This window comes from Gadus chalcogrammus, chromosome 7, assembly GCF_026213295.1.
Source record: "Gadus chalcogrammus isolate NIFS_2021 chromosome 7, NIFS_Gcha_1.0, whole genome shotgun sequence".
Lineage (NCBI taxonomy): Eukaryota > Metazoa > Chordata > Actinopteri > Gadiformes > Gadidae > Gadus > Gadus chalcogrammus.
This window is the reverse complement of record NC_079418.1, coordinates 14992857-15010939: the sequence shown is the minus strand read 5'-3', so window position 1 is coordinate 15010939 and position 18083 is coordinate 14992857. Positions and strand designations below refer to the sequence as shown.

Here is an 18083-nt window from a genome sequence, read left to right as displayed (position 1 = left end):
GGGGGAGAGAGAGAAATTAGTTAGGCTGCTATGGGTCTCTATCCTCCATTCCCCTATTCCAATCAACATTCAACTTAAACTCTTACATCTGTCCATCTCTAGGAAGAAAGAGGGGTCCCTATTGTGGGTTACTCCTCAAGGTTTCTTCCTTGATGAGTAAGTTCCTATAATCCTATAATGTGGGCCTGTGAAGCACTTTCAGACTGCAACTTTGATTGACGGGCTATACAAATACAATCTACTCCACTTGACTTGTATGAGCATTAGGGACACGCAGGAACAATTCTGAGCAGTTGTTTATGTGATCTATATATAGACTTATATTATGTGAAATACTACGCGGGCAATATAAAAAGAGAGGTTAATCTCCCCCCGCTGTGATGCAGATGAACACTCTTCAACACATCGGGACGACCCTTAAGATCATCTTTAATATTGTCCTCCTCTTTAATATCAACATTTAATATTTGATCTACAGCAACACGATCATAAAGACGCGCAGGGCGATGGGGTCGACTCAGCGACTGAACTGACGCGCTGTGGCGGTGGCGCTGAACGCACTCTGCATTAACCACGCGTCAAACCATCCATTTCCCAAGGGTTAGGGACACAGGTGGGCCCTCAGCGCTGGCTCACCGACTTATGTTCTCAGATGCGTTGCTTGTTTGAACAAGACATCACAAGAACATAAGTTAAAAGGTAAACACAAACACAGACACCTTGTATGCACACATGCAGGCATACGGCAACGCACACGGCAACGCACACACACAAAAACACACACGCATACATCCAACACCTGCCATTACGAATAACCGAAACACAGACACAACATCCATTTAGCAGTGACACGGCGAGGGAGAGCGAGCGAGAGAGAGAGAGAGAGAGAGGGAGCGAACGTGACGTACCGGTATGGACAAACATGTGTTTGACGTAGTTCTGTTTGGCAGTAAAGGTCTTACTGCATAGAGTGCACTCGTAGGGCTTCTTCTCCCCGGGGCCGATCCCGCCAGCCGCTTGCTGCTGCTGGGAGGACACCTGCTGCTGTCCCGACATGGGGTTGGGGTACGACGTCATCGTCGGCGGCGGCACGGCCACAAACTGAGGCTGCGGGCCGACGATGTTCTGTGGAAGGCTGAATAAGAAAGGCTTGTTGCTGGCCGACTGCCCGCCGAACAGGGGCAGGTAGCCGTTGCCAGCCGGCCCGATCACCGGGGAGTTGCTGGTCATGGTGAGGGGCATCCTATGGTTGCTGGTGAGAGATTCTGCACCCTGCCGCAGGTATTGCGGCGTGCCGGACAGGGACTGGCCGGACGCGGGGTTCCCCAGGGGCTGCATCATGCTCGCTTCACTAGTGCTGTGGCAGGAGCCTCCGTCCTCGTCCCCGCCCTGCTCCGGGGACGAGTCGTCCACCTCGATCTGCACGGGGCCCTCGTCCCCCCCGTGGGGCAGCTCGCCCGCCTCGCGCCCGTAGCTCATCAGGTACTGCTGCTGCTCCATGGCGTCGGGCTCGGTGCCGATGGACGAGCTCACGCCCGAGTCGAAGCTCTCGCCCTTGGGCTCGCTCTCGGGGCCCTCGGCCGCCTCGCCGTCCTCCTGGCCGCACTCGCCCACGCCGTCGTAGCGGTCGTAGCCGACGTCCTCCGCCTCCTGCTTGATGTGCATGCGCACCGGCCGCGGCTGCTTGCGGCAGTGGGTGCTGCTCTCGTTGGACAGGAAGCGCTCCATCTGCTGGGACCGCTCGTGGATGCGGGTGATCCAGGGCGGGTCCTGGGCCTGCTGGTCCTTCTGCTGCTGCTGCGGCCCCGCCCCCAGCCCGGCCCCGCCCCCCGCCGTCGCCTCGAAGTTGGAGGCCAGGTTGGCGACGAAGGGCGGGCGCTCGCGGGCCGTCCCGTTGGGCAGGGACAGCCCCGGGTAGGAGTAGAGCGAGTAGGCGCTGTGCTGCGACGTGGCTTGCATATAACCGGACTCGGCGTCACTGCTGGGGCCCGACGTGCCCGACTCCGGGGTGCCGAGCGGGGTCTCCTGGCCCGAGTCGCCCGGGATCAGGGGAAACCCCCCGGCCCCAGTCAGGCCCACGTTCTGGGACACGATGCGCGTGCACTCGTCGATGACCGTCTTGATCTGCAGGATGCTGGCCGCCGTCAGGATCTGCAGCGCCTCCGACTGCGACACGCGCAGCAGCCCGCTGTACATGAAGTCGATCAGCTTCTGAACGGACTGCACCGACACCACGGAGGGGATCTCGATGTCGCTGTAGCCCAGGAGCAGCTTGTCCTGGAAGAAGGGGCTGCCGGCGGCCAGCACGCAGCGGTGAGCGCGCAGCATACTGCCATGGATCCGCACCGTCACGTCACAGAAGTGCCCGCGGTTCCGCTGCTCATTGAGGGTCTCGAGTACAGAGTTGCTGAAGTTGTGGAGGTTGATGTTATGAATACGCTCGGTCATCCCCTTGCAACTGGTGTCACCTAACCCCCCGGGAACCAAGGAGGAGGAAAGACAAAAAGCACTTGTTTAGGGCGGTTGAACGACTACAGCCATGCTGTTCTATTACACTCGTACAATTAGGGCATTTGGCAGACGCTTTTATCCACAGCGACTTACATCGTTTATTAGACACATTGACACACCGGCAGAGTCAACCATGCAAGGCGACAGCCGGCTCGTCAGGAGCAGTTAGCAGTGTTTTGCTCAGGGACACATCAACACTAGGAGGAGCCGGGGATCGAACTAGCAACCTTTTGGTTGCAAGACAACTGCTCTACCTCCTGAGCTATAGCGGACCCCACACTCGTGTATAGGATGCTTTCTTCCCAAAGGAACCCGGATGTCATGTAGGGTGAGGTAAGCGGACCTTGCTCAAAGATGCCCCAACCTGGCAGACTGGGGACCTGGGGATGACTGGGGGACTGCAGAAGTTGGTTCAAAGCGGGATGCGGTTGCTGACTCTGTTTCAAGGGCGGGGCTATCAGATACCTCCGATCATTAGCTGTTAACATAGAAAAAGGTGCAACCCCCGTTCTATTGGGTTTCAGTTACTCAAATCAAGCCAATCCACCGCCTCCACCCTCTCTAAGCTGAACAACGTGATACCTGGGCAAGATGGGCCCCAGACATGATGGTTTGTGGGGGATCTGTTAGACTGTAAGACAAACAAAGGGCTGTTTGGTGCTAATACCAACCCTTCAGTTACTCCATTGATCAATCCCTTTAAGAACAATAGAGACAGAGGTCTGGCAGGGAGAAGGAGGAGGGGAACAAGATGAAGGTGAATCCACATTAATTGTTTGATCAAGTCCTTAAGAGGAGCTGGAGGATAGAGACGGATGTTATGGGAGAAATTAACCATTACTTTTTATGTAAACTATGAGTATTATCAGGCCTATATATCATAGAGATACATTAATAGTGGAAAGTAGATAATCATCTGTTTTTCTATAAGTTGAACTTGACATGACGCCAGAGAGTCTGCCCCAAACCTACTTCTGGTGATCTGCCAGTGTAGGGATCAAGGGGTCAAGGCGTACTGACGTCAACCTAATGTTTAAATTAGCCGCGGATGTTGACCACATACTTAAAGGAATGTATGGCTGACCGGCCTTACCATAAAAGGAGAACAATGCATGCTGTGGGCGGGCCTACCATACGGGGAATAGCTTGGTGTGTGAGAATATAAAGGCAGGGATCGTATACATCCAGCAGTGCTTTGCAAACTACTCGGCCTTGTTGTTGCTTGTTGAACAATAAAGTCCTCGGTCATACTTGCTCCGGACTCCTCGATTCCTCATGCTCTCTTAGTTAGTTGAAGTGATAGAATTCGGTTATTTTCTACCACACCACTAAAAGCGGGGGTCTATGTCGGATCTGTCAGGGACGCGTGAGGGTGTGTTCATATTAGCTCTTTGATCAGTCAATAGTGCTGGTGCCAGAAAGGGGTCTGACAGGGACGGGTAAAGGTGTCATCAACTAACAGCTGGGGTCAAAGATAGGGCTCTGGCAGGGAGCGGGATGAAAACCGAACAAGGAAAAAAACAGATCTAACTGTTTAGCGGTTGACACATTCCTCGACAGGACATTGGGGATCGGAAACCCAAGCCACCATACTATTCTGCTTTACAATGATACTGTGATGAAGGATAAATTAAATGCTTGTGCGCAAAGCCTTGTTATGGACAAAAGCATTCTTGCTAAATAATAAGTGTTATGTCCATGAAATAGCTATGCGGCCGAAGGCAATGTATCATGTAAAATATTTTCTGAAATATTTTAAATGGATCTAGCTTTTGGAGGCACTGGTCTACAGAATAGTATACTTTGGAACCATGAAAGAGAAATAATGGAATTTAAGTAATTCTAAAAAAAATACTTTCAATTATGTTAAAGTGAAATGCGGCAATCAAACAACTTCTCTGTGAGGTTGTGTGTTTTTTTCTAGCTTTTTTCGAATGAAAAAAAAACACGACGCACGTCCTCGCCGAAGGACAATTAAAATGGTTTCCGAGTACATTGTACAAGTACATCAAGGATTCTTATCTGGCTGTAGTATCGCCCGCCGACAATAGGGGGCGAACTTAGCTCACAAATAGATTTGGCTCCTTTGTCTGCCATGTGTTCCCGTGATGGCGCTTTCTCACTATCCCGGGAAAACACTTACAGTAAATGCACCGCAGTTTTAACACTGTTTAAGTTGAATCTTTGCTCAGTATTTCCATTCCAAATGCTGAGGAAAAATCTCCAAATAAAACAAAACTTGGAATTCAAAAGTAATGTAATAAAGTAATAAACAATATGACAATGTGCAAAAATAAGATTGGTTATCTAATTTCTCATTTAATTCAGATGTTTCTTTGTATACAGGAACAAAGGCTCCTGTAGATTCTAATGACCCCACCCGTGAACGGCTCTCCAACATATTGCTTACAAAAAAAGTGAGACAAGAAACTGCCTCCATTTTGTTCTTGGATAGGCCTAAAATACAAATCTGTCCCATTCAAAATATCCAAATGAACGTTTTTTTTGTACTTACCGAGTTTCCGAATGTATGAATGAATGCATATTTTACATTAAATCCAGGTGTGAATTTTGATACATTTTTCAAACTAAACACAATGAACACAAAACACATTTCTCTGTTCAACAAAAGGATTAACGTCCAAAAGGAAAGGACGTAAAAAAAATTAAACTTCCCCTAAACCCGGCAAACACACAAAGTGTATTTGAAATACAAACTGGTTCCACACAAAATCCTATGCGCCGTTTTCCCCACCTTTCACAGCGTACATTTGTTTAAACAATGAAAACAAGCCTGCAGGGTCCTTCTAGTCCCGAGCCCTGGAGACAATCGAGAGCCCCACAGCCAATACCGTTAAATGGTCCTTCTGCTCACCGGTTAATAACCTGAATAACGGCAGGGGAAACACCATAGGCGTTGTAGTACTCACAGCCAGATAATGTTGTGTGGGAGAGGAGGTGTGTGTGAAGCTGGAGAAGGCTTCAGGTTTGCTGGTGGCGGAGGTGTGGCGGGTCAGGGGGCACGGCTAGGTGCTCCGGCGGCTCCTCTTCGTCCAAATCATCTGTTGATTCGCCGGCCGGTGCGGGTCCCAGCCCGGGCAGGAGGAGGAGGAGGAGGAGGAGGAGGATGCAGGAGGCGGCAGGGAGGAAGGAGAGAGAACATACAACATGTGTGTGAGTGTGTGTGTGTGTGTGTGTGTGTGTGTGTGTGTTAAAGAGCCCAGGCATGAAGCAGAGCCGGATAGGAGACACACACACACGCACACATACTCATACACAGCATTAACGTGGAGCCTTGGCTCCGCGGAGCTAACTAAACACAGGAGACGTCCCCGCCGCTCTACCTGACCGTCAATTACGAATCAAGGTTGAAAATGACACAGCTCCTAGGTACAAATCTTCCCTCGGCAGTTGTGCTAACCTCTCGTAGAGCCACACCCTCCACACAAGACTGCTTTTCCTCACAAACGTACACTGATTCTCTTCTCAAGAGCTCTGGAAGCACAAGCACAGGGAGTGTGAGTGTTAAGTGTGATACCGAAAGAGTGTTGGTAGGGGGGTGTGTGTCTGTGCGATGTGTAGGGCTGTGTGTGTGTGTGCGCGTAGGGTTGGGTGTGTGTGTGCGTAAGTATGTGGGCTTAGGGGTGTGGGTGTGTGTGTATGGTTGTGTGTGTGTGTGTGTGCCTCAAATGTGTGTATGTGCGTGAGTGAGTCAGTGTTTGCGTGTGTGTAAATATATTTCTGTGTGTGCATGTGTATAAAAACATTTTTATACGTGTGTTTGTGTGTGTGTGTTCATGTATTGGATATATAGATTAACTTATTTTTAGGACACGTCGGCCAGCTAAATATTTGATTAATTTTAAAGCATGATCCTGGGAAGATACAGGTAGCAAAGTTACCAAGAATACATTCAGTAAGACAATGGGTGAACAAGATTCTTAGGGAAACTTTTGCATTGTGGGTAGTGAATATACAGGTAACAAAGGTGAGCGGGAGTGACCATCGTGGAGAGTTTAGGATTGGCGGGAGAGGCCAAGTTAAACTGCAATACAATATGGGTGAGGTAGATATGTCTGCAAGGCTGCAAGACAGTTAAAGGAATTTACACAACAGATAAGTTATTAGATTGGCATAGCCTTAGTATCAGACTTTGTGGCTACAGTGACAATACAAATGCCAATGATCTTAACGGCTCGTAAGTCAGAGAGAGGTATCTCTAGGTACAGGGAGAATGTATACGATTCCTTTTAAATTGACTTGTAATTATATAAACAAGGTTAATATAATTTGTGGATAATTGTATATTATATATTATGATTGATATTTCCACGACAATAGGAGTGTGTGTGTGTGTGTGTGTGTGTGTGTGTGTGTGTGTGTGTGTGTGTGTGTGTGTGTGTGTGTGTGTGTGTGTGTGTGTGTGTGTGTGTGTGTGTGTGTGTAACCAGACAGTGGTATCTCAGGACATGGAGGCATCATGACCCCAGGCCCCGGGTCGCCTGACTCCGCCGTGTTTAGCATGTGATTAGCATGTTTAAGTAGCATACTGGGGCCCTGTATTAAAACCCCACCAACTGAGCTGACTAAGTTTGTCACCAGCGAGCAGTAGTTAAAGTGTGACTGAGTACAGTCGGAGAATCAGCGGCTGGATCCGTGACAACAGAGTCTGGTTGGAATCCTAAGGACCTGTACAAACCTGAGCTACTTGTACTACCACCACTAGTTTTAGTATATTATAGATTAGATATTAGATATACATTAGAAGGACTAGTTTTACTCAGTACGATTAGTATATCTATTATTACTTACTGGTATAAGTATTACTTATATTACTTACTACTCGTGTAAGTGGATTAGCATTCCTACTACACCCATTAGTCTTATTACTTATCTACATATTTTATATTAGTTCTTACTATGCTTATTCGTTAAATATTACTATTGACATTCATTAACCTTTACTGTTGCTATTCATTTACTATTGCTTAATAACCCATCTTGGTTAATAAAGTATATAATCTAATAGTATAACTAGGCCTACTACTACCTACAACCAATGTTACTTCATATATTTCTCGTACTACTACCCTCACTTTAACTACAACTATCACCTTTACTTCTGCTGTTGGTATTCGAAAATGTGTACAAACTGTGTGACGTACATATGATGATAAGGGTAGCTCACGAAATCCCCCCGATAACATACATAATATATCTATCTATCAATAAGTACATGCAGTACTTTTCCTTCAGGATGGCTTACTTGTAAATTGTAACTTTGTTCGCAGGCCGTACATCTCACCAGAACAATGGAAGGTGAAATCTCTCAATGTTCAACAAGACAAGTGAGAAATAAGAAATACACATTAGTCCCTCTCCCTAGTGATTCAGACTGTGTTTCCACATTACATATACCATGAGACCTGTGTGTGTGTGTGTGTGTGTGTGTGTGTGTGTGTGTGTGTGTGTGTGTGTGTGTGTGTGTGTGTGTGTGTGTGAGAGATTAGCCCATACGAGTATGATATCAGGAAATGAGGGTGTGAAAGTTTAAGATGCAACCTCACCAAGGCTTTCTAATGGCATCTGCTGTGCCGGGAAAACACAAACTTTTAGCGTGGTTCAGAAGAAGAGCGCCTCAGGAACAGTGGGTTCATTCGTTATTAATGGACTTCTTTAATCTTTTAAACACACACACGCAAACACACACAGCCACGCACGTACACACCTCAAATATTTTGGTTGGCTCTTACCAGACAGAGCTTTTCCCTGCCTCGTGTCAGGACAATGGAACCTGAACCATGAATCTAAATGTATTCACTGTACATCAGTCAGGAGAACGTACATTTAAATATATAAGTGCACATCCCCCCCCCCCCCGCCTCTTCTCTTTTCTCAAGCACACATGTAGTAACACCCCCCCCCCCCCCCCCCCCCCACCTGAGGGAGGGGGTGAACCGAGGTAAAACCTGGCAACAAAGGGAGGCAGGCCTGGGGGGGGGCCTGGCTGCCCAGACTGCCACTCACAGCCCTGATTCCATTTTAGCTGTGCCACAGTACGCTGAGCAGCAGCCGGCCCTACCTGCAGTGAATTCTAATCAGCCCCGGGGTCTCTCTCCCTCCCTCTCTCCTTCCCTCTCTCTCTCCCTTCTCTCGCTCCCTTCTCTCTTGTGCTCTCTCTCTCTCCCCTCTCGTTCCCTTCCTCTCTCTCTCTCTATCTCCCCCCTGCCCCTCCCCTCCAGAGCCTGCCTCGGACTAAATGGGCTGATGATCCTTCAAAATTAATTAGATCCTCGGCGGCGGCGGCGGCCATTTTCTTTCTGCTCCTTATTGTTCTGCCGGAGGGAGATTTGTGAAGTCACTGTATTTTTGGGATCTCTCCGTGGCTGATATTGATCTCTCTCACTCGCTCTCTCTCTCTCTATGGCCCAGTGTTTGCATGCTTCTCTCTCTGTTCCTCTCTCTCTCTCTCTCTCTCCCCCTCTCCCCACCCCTCTCTCTCTCTCCCTCTCTGTGTGTCTGTCACTTGGTCTGCCCCTCAAACATGCATGCACACAAATGCACACACACACACACTCTCTCACACATACACACACGCACATGCACAAGCACAAACACACAAACATGGACACACAAACGTGGACACACACACACACACACACATGCGTACACACACACAGAGAGACACACAACGTGGACACTAACACACACACACACACACACACACACACACACACACACACACACACACACACACACACACACACACACACACACACACACACACACACACACACACACACACACAGTGGGCCTGCTGCTTCAGGACTGTGCGTCGGGAGGTTTTCTGTCAATAAAATCCCTTGAGGTCAGTTTGTCTGCTCTGAAATCAGACACAATGCTGCAGACCCGGCCCATGTTCTGCATGCTAGTGCCACCACAACAAAGACCAGAGCACCAGAGAACCAGACCAGAACACCAGAGAACCAGACCAGAACACCAGAGAACCAGCCCAGAGAACCAGAGAACCAGACCAGAACACCAGAGAACCAGACCAGAACACCATAGAACCAGAGAACCAGCCCAGAGAACCAGACCGGAACAGAGAACCAGACCAGAACACCAGAGAACCAGCCCAGAGAACCAGACCAGAACACCAGAGAACCAGCTCAGAGAACCAGAGAACCAGACCAGAGAACCAGACCAGAGAACCAGACCAGAACACCAGAGAACCAGACCAGAACACCAGAGAGCCAGCCCAGAGAACCAGACCAGAACACCAGAGAACCGGACCAGAACACCAGAGAACCGGACCAGAACACCAGACCAGAGCACCAGACCACAACACCAGAGAACCAGACCAGAACACCAGAGAACCAGACCAGAACACCAGACCAGAGCACCAGTCCACAACACCAGAGAACCGACAGAACACCAGAGAACCAGACCAGAACACCAGACCAGAGAGCCAGACCAGAACACCAGAAAACCAGACCAGAGCACCAGACCACAACACCAGAGAACCAGACCAGAACACCAGAGAACCAGACCAGAACACCAGACCAGAGAGCCAGACCAGAACACCAGAAAACCAGACCAGAGCACCAGACCACAACACCAGAGAACCAGACCAGAACACTAGAGCACCAGACCAGAACACCAGAGTACCAGACCAGAAAACCAGACCACAACACCAGAGAACCAGACCAGGGCACCAGACCAGGAGACCATAGAACCAGAACAATAGAACTAGAACCATAGAACCATTGAACCAGACCGGACCGTGCCAAGGAGAAGAGGAGACGGAAAACCAAACCAGACACGCCAGAGGAGGGAAGATAATGAGGAGAGGAGGAGTGCCGGGTTGGAGGGGGGAGACATTGAACCAGACCAGACCATAGAAGAGGAGGGGAGAGGAAGAGAGAGGAGGAGAGGGGGAGACAGAGGGGGAGAGAGAAGAGGAGAGAGGAGGGGAGACAGAGAACTAGACCAGACTCGGCCGGGGGAAAGAGGAGGAGAGAAGGAGGAGGCGCGGAGAGCAAATGAGGATAGGACAGGAGAGGAGACGGCGAATCAGACCGGGCCAGTGGAGAGGGAAAAACCAGATGAGGGGAGAGCGGAGGAGAGGAGACAGAGAACCAGACAGGACCAGAGGAGTGAGGAGGGGAGAGAAAAGGGGGAGGACAGTGAAGCAGACAAGACCAGGAAAGAGAGGAGAGAGGAGCACAGAGGAGAAGACGGACGGCGACAACACTAGACAGTCAGGGCCGCCGGATTAATGAGCTGCCCGAACCAGCCGGCGAGCTCATGAAATATACCGCATCAAATTAGACATTAGTTAATCAAGAGGAGGGGGTGGAGGTGTAGATGGTTAGCAGGGGGTTTAAGTGGGGGGGGGGGGGGGGGAAGAGGGGGGAGAAGCAGACACAAGAGGCAGGCTTGTGTGAGGAGACGGTGTCGGTCATGTGAATAATATAGGTGTTGAATATGCAAATGCAGCTTACAATACACGCATAGATTTTCATTTTAAATCCGACAGGGAGAATAGGGCCATAGGGCATGGGTTGAGATCTGGAGGCTATGGATGTGTGCATGTGTGCATGTGTGCATGTGTGCGTGTGTGTGTGTATCAGGAAACTGAGACAGAGACTGTTCCTAAACTAAAATACATTTACATTACACGTGTCGATCCAATTCCCTATGAATCACGCATGCTTTTTACATTCTGTCAATCTCTTGTTTGTGATGCGTTGGGAATGAGAGAAGATTGTGCCCACATTTTTTTAACACATTTTCTTATTTTTTTTGTGTCTACACCTACTCTCCTCAAACATTTATCTCACACCACAATCCATGTCTTGGTGTGTTTCTATAAGATTAGGCATTTTTGTTTTTAGGAACGTTTGGTGCGAACAAAGTCCACGCCTTGGCCGCCAATTTACTGCTCTCTCAGCTATAAAAAAAATAACAAATTATAAAATGAAATAAAAAATGGTACACCTTGTCCACATTAGGCTGACCTATGTACCACGCCCTCATTTCAGTGATCAAATATTCACAACTTTTGGGCTAACTTGCAGAGTAATGCAATATCATAATAATAATAACATCTTGGGTAATGTGTTTGGGCCTATATATATATATATATATATATATATATATATATATATATATATATATATATATATATATATATAAACACACACAGGCCTATATATAGATATAGGCCTATATATATATATATATATACATATATATATATACATAAACACACACATGCCTATATATAGATACATCTTGATATAGGCCTATATCTATAAATAGGCCTAAATATGAAGTGTCTGAAGTGTCAGCACATTAACTCTTGGACTTGAATCCCACTTCAGTAAATATAAACTAACAACCATCCATTACTGAAGATCGAGACGATTTGCATTTACACTCGGTCGGTTTTTAATGTTAACGGACTGAAAGGCAAAAACATATTAAAATAACAAAGATTCCACTGTGTGTGTGTGTGTGTGTGTGTGCGCGTGTGTGTGTGTGTGTGACAAAATAACAATGGGTTTTATCAATAATCTTAACGTTGGGGATAATACTAATACTACAATACTATGTAAATGGCTGGTTGACCGTTAGTGTACATGTTTGCTTCATGATAAACATTTCTTACCGGTTATGGTCCCCTAGAGTTACAATATACAGTGGCTGTGCACTCTGTCTTTGTCATTAAGAACAATGTAATTGGTGGATGGGTGGCACTGCATCTTAATCAATGAAAATAAACAGTGTAAACTAAACTATGAAAATAATCATTACAAATGTTTTAGGTGAATGAATAGGTGTACTCCAGTAACCACAAACACCAGCACTTGTATCGATGGTGGTGGCGTGTTTAGGATCCAGCAGTTTAAAAATCCATTTAAGCGATCATTGTTTTTATTTCTTTAAGATGGAAATGTTTCAACAAACGCAACAGCTTCATGACACAACTACAGGAGAATTTAATTACTTTTTGTAGCTTGCTTGATTCGCACCGACATAGGCGTACACACACACACACACACACACACACACACACACACACACACACACACACACACACACACACACACACACACACACACACACACACACACACAGAGACACACACACACGCCACACAGAGACACACACACACGCACACACACACAAAATGTCATAAAATATGTCTCTTTATAAAAAGCAAGTGGACACCATATATAAATGGATGGTGTGTATTTGATGGTGAAGTGTACCACTAGGCACTGAAACAAATAATAAAAAAATAAAAAGAATCACATGATTGTTTATGATGTATGAAATTAGCGACACCATCCACTGTGGTCCAAAATATCAAAATATTTCCGGCCTCGTAGCCGACTCCTCTTCTATTAACAAGCTCCTCTTATGAAAAAAAGAAGAAAAAAAATAAAAACCACAACCATTTGGTGCTCATGTGATCTTCCAAAAAACTGCTCCAACCCCCAAGCAATTGTGGCACAAACAGAGACTCGTTTTGGCACAGGTGTCCATAGCAACTGCAAAATCTTCCAAAAAATGAAAAAAAAGGGAGGGAAAAAAATTGGTTATCGTGTACCAATGAGGAAAGGCACAAATTTATTAATTTTTTGTTTGTAAAACTAGGGTGGGGCAGCCCTTCTCTTTTATCATGTCTCACAAAGACAGGGGCCAAGTTGGGCTCTGCCAGCAGAACAAAATAAACATGTCCTCCATTTCAACATGGTTTTCGGTAAGGAAGCAAATTCAGGATCTTTGGTAGGCCTAAACGACTTGGCATTTAGAGAACGAGGAGCTTGTAACGACAGCCAGACTACTACTACAAAGTTCAGGCTTCCACGGCAGATGTGGTCTGTGTTTAACTCGATACACTGCACACAATACCATCTAAATACTGCATAGACAATGTCAATGTCAAGGATGGATTTCATCTTGAGAGCGAAAACCATTCGTTGTCCTGAGCCTGATGGGTAACTTGAATCAGTGTCAAGCAAAACTCCCAAGGAGATTTCTAGCCTTCCCTGTATAAAACCAAATTCATATCATGCACTTATAAGACTACTTATGTGTGTGTGGCCATTTGGGCTATAGTGTATATTTATAGCTAGAAAGGGTGTCACATAGGCATTCAGTTTATATGTAGCCTATGTCTAGCTCATTTAACTAGTCTATAATTGGCACACACTGGCACAGATCGCAAAGACAACCAGGAATACCCATATGAAAGGAACCATCTGCTAACACATTTAGCCCCATGATCTGCAGGCTAGCTAAAGCACCTAGCCCTGCTACGCTAGCTTCATGTAACCAATATTACCTGATATCAGATCACTTTGCTGTACTTACATCTGCAAAGATTAGTTAGTTAAACCAATGAAACCACGTAACCCAATGAAGCCGCATAAACCAATAGGTCATTCTTCTTTCATGTTATTATACTGTGATTATAACAACGAAGGAGTTTTCTTGGCTAAAATCGTACCAAAAATAACCTCTAGATTGTATTTTCGATTTCGACTATAATTCAAGCCAGATAAGGGACAAGCTATGTCTAAAGAGCCCAAATTGTTAAGAATGCTCCAACACAGAGAACAAGGAAATTGGCTGGCATCGTTGTGACATCAGTCCAAATCGGTCCCAAACAAGTTAAACAGCAACAAGATCTAAAGAAAACATCCTCAACGTCAACGGCTGTCTGGGTCCTAGAGACAATGAAATCCACCAGTAGAAGTTTGTGGAACAGCCAAAGTCTACGTTTTAAGTCTAATATTGACAGTGATCCCCTCCTATGGTCAGAAAAAATATGACATTCCCAACAGGTTCTGAATGCCACGTTGCCCCTAGCTGTGTCTGAACATTACCGCTTATAAATGTTTATGTTCAATGAAATCTCCAAAGCAAACCTGGCAACTATTCACAGAAAAAAATAAAAAATGTGCTCGCTCAACGTACGAGTTGCAAAACAGGCTGTGCACAGCCCCGGCCAGCTACTAGAGGACCAGAAAGAAAAATGTCTGCACGAAATATTTTTATAAAACATTTAAGTCCTTACCGACAGATCCGAGAGGGTTTCAGATCCTTAAGAAAACACGCCAAATCGTCCTAATAGTACTTTATTTCTGTGGCTCAATCAAAGTACAAATGCTATTGTGTAGATAATTCCCCCTTAAGTTTTAACCGGTGTACACAGTGGACCCTATTGTCACAAACACTGCCTTTCTGGGTTAGACTCGAACACACACACTCCCAATTTTTTTTTTTATCTCCTGTTGCTGTTGTTTACCGGCAAAGGTTTACAGTTACAGTTTCCTCCTTGGACAAAATGCAACAAAAGATCACACACACACACATACACAAAGCATTGCAGTGTTTCTAGACATAATGTTGTATAAATATATATAGAATACTTATAGGTAATCCCGGTAAAAGTTTCTGAAGAGCCTGTTTCTTTTTCTTCTCTAAAATACCATCCAGATAGTTTCCCCCTCCAGTGTGCTGTGCGCTCAGCAGGCCTTGAAGCCATATGGGTAGTCGGGTTAACTGAGGACACACACACACCTTGGCAAACACACAACTCAGCTATTAGGATCCAGGATACATTTTTTACGTCAGTTGAATGCCTGGGCCTGCATGTATGTGTTTGGAGAGCAACTAAAAATAAAGACTTGAATGTCCAATTCTTCTTTTAAAACCAAATCTAAATATACAATTTCCATGGCACACAAGTGCTTACGGGCGAGTTGGAAAACAAACAAGGAAGGATAGTGGAAAATTCCTCCTTTGAACGTTGCCAAATCTTCCGGAAAGCATGCGTGTACCGGAGCTGTTTTAACGACTACGTTGACAATTAGAATATATAGTTATTCAAAAGCAGGATCCACGCACACACTTGTCGGAACTGTGTGTTTTTGTGTGTTCGCTTTTGCATCCATGCGTGTGTGTTCTACAGTCAAAAAAAGTGGGCATTGTCTTGTGTAGTTTGTATTTTATGGCTCTTTACAATGTTCCTTAAGAAAGTGCCAAACCTAATCAAGGAGATCCAGCAAACAGCTACAGGGGTCACAGGTCGCTTCATTAGTCTGTACTGGAATATGGCAGAGTAGCTTCAATCCATGGCATAAAACAATAAGGCAAACGTCACTCAAGCTTCACTTCAACCGAAACTGTGCCGCTTTTAGAGTAAACGACATGCCATTAATCTAGGCGACAAACTCTGTGAACGACGCAGTGTGATCTGCTGCCACAAGACTTGAAAACACACCGACTGTGTGTTGTTGTAAAGAACGCTACGTGGGTTACCAGACACCAATCGCGTCCTTACGACGAGGTTAAACGCTACGGTGGGTAGGGCAGGGAGAAAAAGGGAAGAAAACAAGCATCTGTGTCCAGTCAATACAACCAACTGATTATAACGAATGCTATAAAGCCTCCCTCTCTCTCTCCCGCTATAGTTTTCGTAGAAAAAAAGGCTCGGGAAGAAGCAATGGCGCCCGGTTAGTGAATCAGATCACCTGTGTGACTTTGAGAAACAGAGTTGGTGTGTGTGTGGCCTTCCTGATCTCAACCACACACACTAGACGCCGGAGACACCCGCCGAAACCTGGCATCACCTTCCATGGCCTTCACCAGCTCAACATAGCACTGGAAATACATAACATTAAAACGCAACTCGAGGGAGGTGTAGTATGGTAGTAGTAGTAGTATTGAATTGGGGTGGGGCCGGAAACCGGCGGAGGGGACTGAGGTAAGCCACGATACAGGTCCGAGGCTGTTGCGGTAAAGAAAAAAAGCCTTCTCTGCCTGGTAAGGGAGTTCGGCCTCTTCTCCTGGTGTAACTTACGGACTGCGGGCCGTCCTATCCCGATACATACCTAGGGTGCACCAGCCTCGTAGCTAAGGGAGTGTTGCGGTGAGCAATGTGATGTGTATGTATGTATGCAGGTAAAGTTTAGCTGAAGCTTTACTAAATATTAACGAGCCTCACGGCCAGTCCGTGTAGTGGACTACAATATGCTCCTATGGGGCATGCCCATATATGAGGACTCTATACATTTCTTGCCCCCCCCCCCCCTATAATCCTGGCCATATATGGACACACTATACAGTGCCCTGTACACCTTCCCAACTGCCGGCCTCTATAAAATCCTTGTTCTTTACACTTTGAAGACCTACAGGTTACATCTTGTATATAATGTCTTATAACCCACTCCCGTTTTCTACTGATTTACTGATACTCATGACTGTCTGGAATGTCAAACATGGAAGTTGCCCTTATATTTCCCTGGTGTTTATTTGTTGTGGTCATGTATATTTGTGTCTCTCTCTAGGCACGCTATAGGTGCTTATTACTATTTTATAAGCCCGGTTGGTCAGTGGACATGGTTGTGAATATTCATGAGGTGGAGACTAGGTTGTCTCGGGCGATGACAAAGACAGCCAATGGCCACAGCCAAAGCATTATGAATATTAATAAATGCATGGAATACATACATATGAAGTAACCATTAGTGGCTTGAAGTGAATGCAAGTAGGCACCTGATATACTATGGACTACAAATGCACATTTTACAGAACACACGGTGGGCTACACATATTGTACAGTAGAAGCCGTTTCCTATTGAACATCACAATGACCAAGGCGTGTTGGCATGGCGTACGTTATCTGTACTCCACAGGATCCCAAAACACACCAGCCAACATGCAACACCCATGTGCTTCCTCAAACCAAAACCTCCAAAACGAAAGAAAAAAAATCCCTCAAAAGGGTAATTGATAATGTAGAGATGAATCATACGTGTGTGTTTGTGTTCCATTATTGTATCTCTACAAGATAACTTTTTCCTAAATTCAGCCTCCATGCAGACCATCGTAGCCTACTTCTGGTTTTGAAATCAATGCCTACCGATCCGATTCACCCACAAGCTCACTGTACTTCTACGATAAACATGTATAGGCCGGGCGGGTTACTGCTTGTTATTGTCAAGACAAATAATTTTTCAGAAACCACATACACCATGACTATAGACGCAATTAACGGAGGGCATTGCCCTGTTTTCTAACTGTTGGTTTTAACAAAGTGAAGCGCTATTCCCAATACGCCTATAGGCTCTATTAGGGTCACATGCTCGACTTATCCTCATTCAATGCCCAAACGTACAGGCGACTGATTTCCCATAACTTTGACTAAATTTGAGTGCAGTGGAGCGATAAACGACCAACAAAGAAATGGCAAGTACACAACGTATCTGTAATAATATTTTGCAACAAAGCGTCTAAAAAAGCCAAACAGGAAGCATTTATATTGCAACTTTAATTACATCACATCGACCCAGTTATGTGCCACTTTTAATATTACTATCCATGCATAAACACTTCGATACTAAATTATCGTTCATGTGGCTTCAGCGGGACGGAAATCGAGAACATGCACTATTGGATAGTTTTGATTTAGGCCCATCGTAAAAAAAAAAAGAACTAAGCAATGGGAGATTTTTTTTTCCTTTCATAAATATTTGTTATATAAATACGCCGCA

At 45.9% G+C, this 18083-nt stretch overlaps 2 protein-coding genes across 3 annotated transcripts in view; one reads left to right on the top strand and one right to left on the bottom strand.

The window, feature by feature from the left end:
* zbtb20 (zinc finger and BTB domain containing 20) overlaps positions 1–18083 on the bottom strand; it is a 28254-nt gene that overhangs the window by 8898 nt on the left and 1273 nt on the right. For both annotated transcript variants that reach the window (XM_056594518.1, XM_056594519.1), the window contains 2 exons: positions 5442–5573; positions 909–2468 (listed from right to left, as the gene is read on the bottom strand). In XM_056594518.1, coding sequence (XP_056450493.1) covers positions 909–2448 — 1540 coding nt within the window. In that variant the 5' untranslated portion in view covers positions 2449–2468; positions 5442–5573. The remainder of the gene's footprint in view (positions 1–908; positions 2469–5441; positions 5574–18083) is intronic.
* Positions 8046–10244, top strand: wu:fb97g03 (serine/arginine repetitive matrix protein 1). The gene is made up of 2 exons (XM_056594779.1): positions 8046–8051; positions 9444–10244. The coding sequence occupies exons 1-2, from the start codon at positions 8046–8048 to the stop codon at positions 10242–10244; spliced, it is 807 nt and encodes a 268-aa protein (XP_056450754.1).